Raw genomic sequence first — 11,356 nt, 5'->3', positions numbered from 1 at the left:
GATGCAAAAAAGACTTTACAAACATCATTCAGTCCATCTTTATCTATTCAAACTTTTTCCTATCAACAAAATTTCTATGTGAAACTATACAGCGCAAATGGTATACTACGTCCTTTCACATAATGGTGGAACTTACTTGTAGGTGCCATAAATGGGAGTCCACACTTACACGAGAGAAAACATGTAATACACCATTTGTACAGAATAATTTCTCAAATTCTATAGCTGCAATGGGAGGACACCATTTCCTAGCTAAACAAGGTGCTTCTTTACAGTAGGTAGATTCTTGTCATCAAAACTGTGAGTTGTTCACAACAGATTTACCGCCTCTTGTACCTACTGCGATGGGACTCCTTTGTCACCCCGTAATAAACAGGTTTACTACCCAAATATGTGATGAAGTTCTTACCAAAATCTGAATTGCCCAAGATATAGCTTCCCTTGAGACGGCCGCTATTGGTTTTCTCTGAGCTGAAAGGAATGGTTGGAGGCTTATTTTCTGCTGAGTTCATGAAATGCTGAGCTTGAAGTGGCTTTGGTCGCTTTCCCTTTTGATTTCCCTTTCCAGGCATGTTTCCACCGGAAAAAACCTGGCAATGTGGTACAAACTTCCTTGGATTTCCCATCTCCACAGTCATCTGTTTGTATAGATCCAGAAGAAGCCTCATACCTGGAAGTTGCATCATAAATTTATCACCAAACATGCCACTGGACAATCTTTTTCTTTTTTGGGAAAATAAATACATTCTATGAAGGAAACCAAGGAGACATGACTAAAGTAGACCACTAGAACATAGGAGATGTGATCAGCGCCTTTTAAACAACACATGCTAAGCTTAAATTATTTTATAAAACAAAAAGAAAAAGTAGGAAATTTTCCAAAAGTTAATGCTGAGCTCAGGAATTCTAAATAGTTGCAACTTACAAATTCCAGAGACCAGACTAAACTATAATAATGTTTGAATTTCAAGATTATCACAAAACAATGTTCACAATGTAAATCTAATGTTGGGTTCTCAGATCGTTAGGAACTCAGGACTCAACGAGCTCTAAATCCTCGACTAAAGTGAGAGCATGTCCAACCTAGGAGCACGAGCCAAAAGCTAATTGAGAAAGCATCAGATGATTGAGGCCATAGCATGTTAGTCAAAAACAAATTAAAATGTGCCCAAGATAATGTAATATTTCATATTCATGCAAATACTTAAGTACAATTTGTATATGAAGTGGGGTTTTAATTAGCTCGATTGGTAAAGTCTCTTGTTGAATGAGGGTTTGAGATCAAATAACACCAAAAAGAAACCCATTGTTTTCTTGGTCTAATGGTAAGCAACAATTATCATGAAACGAATGTCATAATCTAAAATCCTATCGTATGTATAGAAGAAAAAAAATGTATAATGAAGAACTCACGTTTTCGAACTTCATTGGCTGCCTTGCAGTTCCGAAAGTTTGGGGTGTGGAGAACCTACATATAGAAAAAAAAAAAAAAAAAATTAAACAATGTCCATCTCTTCACACTATTATAAGTTTAGAAAGATGCAGATTCTGAAATGTTGCATGATGGGACAAGATATTGAAAGGGGTAGCTAAAATAACTCTTTCATTTTTGCCCCTAGCTTAAAAAGAATTGAACCTGAAAGATCGACACCCCAAGTTACCCAAAATCTGTCCATTTGAGACAAAGTCCAAGTGGGGATAACTTTTGGGACTATATCAATAACTAGTAACACCAGTTATTATAAATATATTAGATCATTTTGCATCAAAAGGCCACTAAGCACTGCCAGAGATGAGTATAAATATATGTTAAATGATGGGAGTCTAGTTTGTAATCAATATTTGAGGCTACTTTGGATGGGAATTTAATTAAGAGAGAGAGAGAGAAAGAGAGAAAATAATATATTTATATGATGCACAACATTGCCAATGAGCTATAATTCAACTGACACTTCCTCGTCTCATAATAATGAGATGGAGGGTAAGGTTGTGGACTTGAGACTCATTGGGTGCGTACAACTTATCCATATATATATGATGTATGAAAATGGGGAACATAATGTCATTTCTAAGACTGGGAAGTAAGTTCCTGACATTTCTCAAACCCTTGAGAAGGTTGGTATAATGTACCCCCAAAAAGTATTAAAATTGAGAAGAACATAACCAAGGCATGCAAATGGGCAATGAACAAACAAAAACTCATCAAATCAGGCCAAAACTAAATCAATAATCAAAAGACCGTCAAGTCAGCATCTCAAAAATCAGAAGTGAGATATTTGTATAAATATCAAACTAGATCCCAAGGGATATTTCACAACAATGAACTATATTAGAATGCTACTCCACATCTCCATCTTAATTGGAAGAAGTTTCCATCCTTTGTTTTAAGATGGCCTACAAAAACTCTGCTTTTTACTCTTTAATAGGGAAATCCCCACTCCAGGTTGATATACAGCTCTTAACAATTCCAACTTTTACAACAAATTTTTATATGTTTGAAAATTGACATCTTATTGCCTGTATTTAAACAAAAGCTAACAGACATATTTTCCTAATTCCAATAAAGAAAGGTGAATTTAACCATAAGCATTATGGTCAGGACATTGATGCACATGGTGTATTTCTTTTGAGCTATGGCATGTCCAAATACTACTACAAAATGTGTAATGGAAAGTTACGTGGGGGCTTGGACAACATATATCACAAAACATGGCAATAAAACATATACCAGTAGTAGAGTACAATAAACTGGAATTCACAGCTAACAACTGTGTGATTTTCCAAAATGACGTCAGAATACTTAGAAAAAACCACTTCAAGCAAAAACAATAATGTTTTTGAATCTGGTTGCTAAGCAAATGTAGTGAAGAAAAATCATCAATCCATAGACATTGTACAATTGGGCCCTTGTATACAAGTCAACACCAACCAAGCCTTAGACCCAAAATTTAGGAGTTGGCTATGTATCTTGGACAGAAGAGTCAGGGTCAGCCAAATGTATTCTTTTCTGCCGCACCATTATAAATCAAGTCATCAATGTCTTGTCTTTTCCTAAGCTTTCAAGCAACCAAACATTAGATATGAAATGAACGACAACGGAATACTCCAAGTAAACCTACCTGCTATTCAGAAACAAAATAAAGCCCAAATTGCCCAAACTCCAAAACAGAACAAACCCATCAAATAGTTATAACCCAATGCTGCATGCAACCCAATAAAACAGAGAATGAAAAGGGAGCCATTTTATGACCCATTGATGACAACCCATTTGCAACAAATGCTATTCATTCCTTTCCTTTACAAACAAATAGAGGATAGTGAAATTTTAAAACACGCACACACACAAATAAAACCAGAACCCCACCAAAAAGTAGGATTGTAAACTAGCGAGATGAGCCAAATATTAAAAGTTCAAGTTTATTTGTTTAATTTTTTTTTTTTTAACACAAGCTCAAGCTTGATTTCATCACCGGACAATATTTTATGTCTAAGCTTGGCTCATTTTCTTGTTGAGCAAGCTCAAGCTTGTTCACGAACTACTTGATTAACTAATTATTTTCTTATATATTGTAAAACTATTACTAAAATGCTTTACCTCTTCACAAATCTATGATTTTTTACTACAAAAATAGATTGTTTATATCATCAATAAGCTACAAATACTAATTTAATATCATACGAACATATTTACAAACTTATTAAATCCAATTTCAAGTTTATATAAATATATGTTTAGACAAGTATACATATAAATATAATTATATAATATTATATATAGTTCAATCAAACTCCATGTTCAACAAACGCATTATTATGTTTGATCTTCACTCTTAATAAAGGCTTGAACTTGGCTTGTTTTCTGAAAACAAGCCGAACATAAACAAGCTTTTTCTTGAACCGAGTTTTTCAGCCCTACAAAAGAGCAACATAGACCCACCAAGAATAGGATCACATTGTTCAAGAAAACAGAAAGACATGAATACAAATATTGATAAAGAAGATGTTTTTGACATGTAGTGTAGTGTACCTCGATGAAATGGGGGCGAAGTCGTTGAGTAAGAGCGCGGATTTTGAAGTAGGTGGTATCAATGAGCTTTCTTTTGTTGGTCTTGGGATGAATGGGGCGGATAGGACGAGTGGGTACCGAAGATGGGCCTTGTGGTTGTGGTTGTGGTTGTGGTTTTGGGGCGCTTTGTGACATTGGTGTCAAATGGGTCGTTGGCATTGAGCCTTCAACAGGTTTTGGATTTGCTGCCATGGATTTCCTCTGATTCTCAATTCTCACTCAGCAGATTGCAATGGGTGGTAATTCCTAATAAATCATGATGATTTCGAAATATACACATTTTATAGGGGCGAATTTGACTTTTCATAAAGTAAATATTTTCAGAATAAAAACTTAAAAAATAATATACGATAAATGAATAAGTTTGGTTACAAACTTGGTTGTAGACTATGATTACAACACTATATAATAACTTTTTATTGAATTTAAATTATAACAAAGTGAGTTCCAGTTAGCTCAACTGATAAAATCTCTGATGGTAAAGAGCATCATCAGAAGTGGACGTCATAGGTTGAAATTATCTATAAAAAAAATTATAACAAATTTACCATTTGATTACATTTTTTTTCTGTTTCTCAAAAAAAAAAAAAAAAATTTCCTTATATCTTTCAAGCTTACAAAATTTTTAAAAGATAAAAAAATTAATAGTTATGTTATCAATTTAATGTTTAAATTTCACGTTTGTGTAGTCTAAAATTATGCACAAAAATAAATTTATAAATTAATTAATAAATAATATCTAATTGATATAAAATTTGAGATGCATGTTAATAACATTAAAAATGTGTAATCTAACGATTAGACTTTCAAAATATGTAATCAAGTTAATTTTTTAGTATTTTCAACTAAATCTCACTTCCCTTGATTATTGAATTATCAAGATTAGTAATCTCACTTTAATTTAGACTTTCTTTTTAAGTAGTCCTAAAATACATGCCAAATACTTTGAAGTTAGTTTTTATTCAACACAAAATATGGATTATACCGATACACTTACACCATTAGAGCGTTCACATAAGCTTGTGCAAATTTTTTTGTTTATTTTAGCTTAAGAACCTAATTTTTTTTTCTATTTTATATACTGTAGAGTCCCCAAGCCCAAAAGTGGGGCATACTAGATTTGCTTCATAATGAGTCAATCTGCCATCACTCCGTGTCCAAGGCATAGCAGAATAATAAGAAAAGAAAGATAAAAATGTATGTATAAGGGAGAAAGTATGTAGTATGGTTGTCAAAATCGTGATCCGGATCGTAAAATCGCACGATTTTACGATCCCACCTCACCAAAAAGTTTAAAATAGTAGCAAGATCGCAAAAATGGTAGGATCGTGTGAGATCCTACCGATCCTACCATTTGACTTGCTTTTTTTTTTTTTAAGTGAGATCTATTTGGGTAAGATAATCCACCTAAACCCAGAAGCCCAACGGGTTATCAGAAGCCCAATAATGAATTGAAGTCCCAAATTTACCCTTATGTCAACATAAAATCTCAAAAAAACCTATAGTACTTAAGTTTAACGTTTTGGATGTTGATACTAGAAAGGATATAGATGATGAAATGGGATATGACAATGACAGTGATTAGATTAGAAGAATCTTAGAATGAGAATTCTCTTTTGGATTTCATATTTGTAATTAGCTAGTTTACCTTAGATTGAGAATTCTTTTTTGGATTACATATTGTAAATTTGTAGTTTGCTAGTTTTTATATGCTAACTAGCCTAACTTATTTTGGATTTGGAACTTAGAATTTGGAAAACATTTTCCATATGTGTAGATAATATTTTGGTACTTAGTTGCTAATTAAACATGTACTGAACTTTTTAGATACATTATGTCAAAATTTAAATATATTTTGTTTCGTTAGAATGACATAAGAACGATGCAGTGCGTGCAAATTACATTTTATGATGCAATTTTTTTTTTAATGGATGGATTCATATTTTAAGTGATTATATAACATACAAAGTCACTATCCATAGGTTTTTTGCTTAAAATATGAAAATAAGTAGGATCTTACGATTCATGATCCGATCTTACGATCTATGATCCACGATCTTATCTACCTCTCACGATCCTACGTAGAATTTCGATTTTGACAACCTTGGCATGTAGCCATTAGTTGTGGTCCACATGTCCAAGCTATGGGTTTTGGGCATATTACAATAGAGGCCCAACTTGTTGAAAAAGCATTATTGCGTGCAGTACAAGCACTAGCACACTTATCAAAGAATCACCAAATGCTTGTGATCCCATTTTGTTAAGACTTTACCTTGTCCTTCTTCAATGGGAAGATAACACCTTACCAACTGGGAAAGTGACATATGCCCATTGGGATAATGACATATGCCCATTTCCACCATTATTAAAGGATAAAGGACTCAGTCAAGAAAAGACATTGTAACACTATGATGAAGGCATTCTTCCCACCTCTTCTTTCTTTATGGTCCCACTATTTCTTTCTCTCTTTCTTGTTATAACACAATACCCCCATTGTAAACATTTTCAAAAAATAGTGCAATATTCAATTGGTTTGTATCCGTGGTTTTTTCCATCTCCCAACATAGAGGGTTTCCACGTTAAAAAAATCCATGTATATTTCTCTTGCAACTTTACTCTCATGTTTTTCATTTTCTTACAAGCACAAAACACCGTTTTTAACAAAGATGATGATTAAATGTACTGTTAAGGTTTTAGAGATCTTTACAAAATTATCTCAAAATTCTAACTTGCACGTACATATACTCACTTCTCAAAACATCCTACATCAGATTATTTATTTTATACTATTTCATTAAAATATCAATTTTCTTGATTTATTTTAATTGTTATACTTTCTTTACACATAACAACCATCATCCACTATTTTCTTGAATCCCAAGGATACATTAAAAAAAAAAAAAAAACTAGTATAAATTTACATGGTTACTATAGTACGTAATCATATTTTTTTACAAAATTTTGCATGAATTAATATGAGTGAATTTTGAAATTTGTTAAATAAATATTGATGCGCATGCTCGCAATGTAATTTACAACAAAATGTGGAGGTTCCTCTCCATTCCAACCTTTGCCACATCTCAATAGTCTATATATCCTAGTTTTGTACAGCTAAAAGCATAAACATCCTAGTTATATTGTTTTTTACCCATTCAATTTATTTTAATATTCAACTTATTTTAGATCATTCATGGATCTTATTGCATATTTTAGTACTAGTTATAGCCTCTCTATACTATTTAAGCTACTTTTTAGCTTTATCTACGTAACTTTTACTTATCCTCTAAAATACAACCCTCACTAGATCCTACTGGCCTGAGCTAGCCTAATTACTAGTCTATAATTTTTTAAAAGTAACGTGGGATAATTGAAACACGCCTTTGATTTTTTATTTATTTTCTTTTAAGCAAACCTTTGATTTCTTAGTTCATAGTGACAAGTGACATATTATAATTAATCCTAGTATAATTTTGAATTTTCTAATAATATTCCATACTGACAAACAAGTGACACATGCGCGCCCACACACACACACACACACACACACACACACACACACACACACATATATATATATATATATATATATATATCCCACTATTGATTTTTCTAATGATAACAGTGGGGTAAAATATTGCGGCGATGGCTCAATTATGATTAGCATGATAAAAATGTTGGGCTTGTTAATCCTTATGCCAAGAACACATGCAAAGATGTATGGTCCAAATACGTAGTATATAACTATATATGTTGTAATATATAAATTATAATAGTACCTAACTTTCAAGGAGATTATTATGAGACTCAATCTTTGCTTTTCCACACGTTTCACCGAAACATGTACAGACATTTTTTTTTGCATTAAACAACATTAAATGGAAAAACAGATGTTTTTCAAATGCTTTACAATACGTAGGTCTTGCATTAAACGACATTAGTCACATGCTAATATTTTTTCAAATGCTTTCTAAGAATCATGATTGTTTTTCAAATGCTTTACAATACGTGTAGGGAATTGACTTAGTAGAGTTTCTATAACATAATGGAATGTAATCTATATCTATAATATATAATGAAAACCTTTATGTCGTTTTTGGTGACTTCTACTGTTGTAATATATTATAATGTTGTCAAAAAGAATTTTTTTTTCTCAAATTTTTAACTGAAAATTTCGATTATAGTATAAAATTAAAACTACATAGCAAAGTCAATTTCATTCTTAGAAAAATGAAGGGAAACAACAAACATTTATCATTTGAAATTTTGGGCACTTAAACGATTGAAACATCAAAAACTTTTTTAAAAAATTATATTAAAAATTCAAATCATAATAGACAACAGTAGTTTAGAATTGCATTCAATATTGTTCCAAATAAAATATGGCTTTTGTTAACGGGTGTTGTTCAGCACCCGTTAAAATTAATTTTTTTATTAATAAAATATAGTTGCTTTTCGGGAGTAGAAAAAAAACTTGGTAAAGCAGTAGTTATAGTGGCAATAGAGCATAAAAAATCGCACATTTTATAATATGACTGAAATACCCTTTTAAAGTTCTTCCCTCTTCCTTTCCTTTACCAACATTTTCAACTTGGTTTTGTACTCTCTTTTTTTCCCAGATCTACAAAACACCCACTCAAATGCCCCAAATTTCAAACTCAAGCAAAATTGTCAGTTTTTTCACATCCCAAATTGAACCCAGTCACCAAAACAACTTAGATACAACCAAAAATATAGGAAGGAAAAGTAGAAATAAAGGTAGAGAGAGAATGGGGAGGCCAACAGTTACTAGTGGTGATGATGGCACAGGTGAGCACCATAACTAGAAATGGTGGTGGAGCTCAAGGGTTCGGCCATGGCTGAGACGAGAGAGAGAATCCAAGATAACAGATAAAGGGAGTGAGACAGATCTGGTTGTGGAGGGTTAGAAATCTGGTGGTTGCAGTGGTGGTGGTGTTTTTGTTTCTTGGATTGAAGCATGAGAAAGACTGAGAGAGGAGTGAGACAGGAAAAAGAAGAAAGAAGAGAGCAACTTTAGACGTAATAGAGACTAGAGAGAGAAAATTGAGAAGAGGTAAAAGATGAAGAAGGGTATTTTTGTCTTATAAGTAGCAAATTTATCTTTTCAAAAACGTTTTTCTTTCCTCAATAAAAATAGTTCCACGTGTAATTTATTTATTATTAATTTCCTTCTTAACAGGTGCTGTGCAGGACTCATATATAAAATATTTTGATTTGTTTTGGTATTAATTTCAGTAAATATTTTCATAAAACTATAGATCCATAATTACAAATGGCGCCATTAATATAATTGGAGTTACATTATGATCGATTATAAGGACCAAGAGGAAATATTATAGGGACTCTTTTTTATATTTTTTTTTGCGAAACAGATTATAGGGACTCTTAAAACACACTAGTTATATTCCTTTCAGGGAGGGGGGGTGATAGATTATTATTTTTAGAATATGGAAGAAGATGATAGATTTGAATTTTATTATATCTTTCTTTTGGTAAATGAATCTATGTGAAATTTTAATTTGGCAGTTGAGTTTGAATTCCGACTGTATTGACTATTATAGGCCGAGCCCATTCAAAAATTTACTGGGCTCATATATAGGCAGGCCTAGGCATGCGATGGCTCGTTGGGAGTATTTTCTATTCCATGTACCACAAGAAGATGAGGATATATCTCTTTTTTTTTTTGTTGATACAAAGGATATATCTCATTTTAATAAGATACATATGTATTTTCTCTCTCTTATGGTATATGAGTTCCGCATGGTTGTGAGGTCTATCACTCTATGAACTATAAAAAGAATACTGTATATATTTGACACATGAGAGTAGCATTGCTTAGTCTTTTCTTGTGCTTTTGACAGACATCATGATGCTTATATATTTTAGCCTAAGAGCGATGGTAGGTTGCTTGTTTGACGTTTGGTGTGTTTAATGCAATGAAATGGTTATATGTTGTACGCAAGTAGATGTAATATCATGATATTACAATATTCCAAATTTTCTTTTATTTATATGTTAGCTCTTATTGTATTTTCCAGCAACGAGAAACCAAGTTTTAGGCAATTTAGAATGTTCTATTTAATTGTGTTTTATACATATGAAATGATGGTATGAACTATGAAAACAACATGGCTAGCTCTTATTTCGGTTCTTACAGTGTTTTTGGAAGTTTGGAGGGAGAAGAGAATAGGTGTATATATGAGTGGAAGAAAGAGGAGACCTTATTTGGATGTTTTAAAAATTAAGTAGGGAGAGGAGAATAGATACTCCTCCCCTTTATTAATTTGGATGTTTTACAAATTAAAAATGAGAATAAGATAAAATGATAAGACATCATTTAAATTAGAATTATACCCCTCTCTATATTCCACTTAATGAAATAGATATAAATTGTCAATATAACGGTAAATTTGAAAATTTATTTATTTTTAAATATAAGTGGAACTACAAATTCCCTCAATTTGGGGAAATTTAAAATGATAAACCTCCAAATCCCCTCTAATGCCTTCTCTATTCCTTTCAAAACACAGCCATACAGGGTTAATTAACGCCACTCTTCCCCTCCTCCCAACTTCTTTCTCCTCCCCCTCCACTCAAACACTATTAGGCAATTGGCTAAGATCATAAAAGATGAAAAAGTATCTTATGAAACCACACACACAAACAACTTAAAATAGATTAAATCTCATTCCATTTATCCATGAAAGTGGTCTATGTCTAGCTAGAAAACGAGAAGTCTATATACATTTTTCACTATTTTTCTCATCAACTTAATTAAAACTATTTGCCTCATTTAATCCCCCCCCCCCCCCCAAAAAAAACTCTCTCTCTCTCTCTCTCTCATTTACTAAAAAAACAAAAGTCATGAACAACCCACTATTTTTTCTATTATCTCTAAACTTATAGCCTACTATTTATTCTATTATCTCTAAACTTATTTTCACAATTTACATTTAAGATAAATAAGTTTATTTATTTTTATATATTATTAATAAGAAATTTTTTTGAAAATCTATTTTTGATTGTGAATGTCGAGGTTACGAGATGAATGAAATGAAGTTGCAAAGAAAAGAGCTTCTTTTGTTCTACATTTTTAAATTTACTCATGGAAAATATTATTCTTTTATTTATAAATACTTTTAATTTTAAATACATGAACATGGACGTAGCTATGCTTGCCCCAACTAGCCTAATGAGAAAAAGCAAAATATAAAATTTATAGAGCTTGGTTTTGAATTTTCATGCTCCATTTTTGTTCAATGCTTCCATGCT

At 32.0% G+C, this 11,356-nt stretch overlaps 1 protein-coding gene across 1 annotated transcript; it reads right to left on the bottom strand.

Annotated features, from left to right (window-relative positions):
• Positions 1-4,294, bottom strand: LOC142619097 (uncharacterized). Its single transcript, XM_075792161.1, has 3 exons — positions 4,028-4,294; positions 1,414-1,468; positions 1-670 (listed from the first exon to the last, which is right to left on the bottom strand). Exons 1-3 carry the CDS (start codon positions 4,256-4,258, stop codon positions 321-323), a joined length of 636 nt encoding a protein of 211 aa, XP_075648276.1. The 5' UTR covers positions 4,259-4,294; the 3' UTR covers positions 1-320.
• Positions 4,295-11,356: the final 7,062 nt, after the last annotated feature.

The sequence above is a fragment of the Castanea sativa genome, chromosome 12 (genome assembly GCF_040712315.1).
Source record: "Castanea sativa cultivar Marrone di Chiusa Pesio chromosome 12, ASM4071231v1".
Taxonomy (NCBI): Eukaryota; Viridiplantae; Streptophyta; class Magnoliopsida; order Fagales; family Fagaceae; genus Castanea; species Castanea sativa.
The sequence above is the reverse complement of the archived record's forward strand: the minus strand, read 5'-3'. Positions and strand labels throughout refer to the sequence as shown.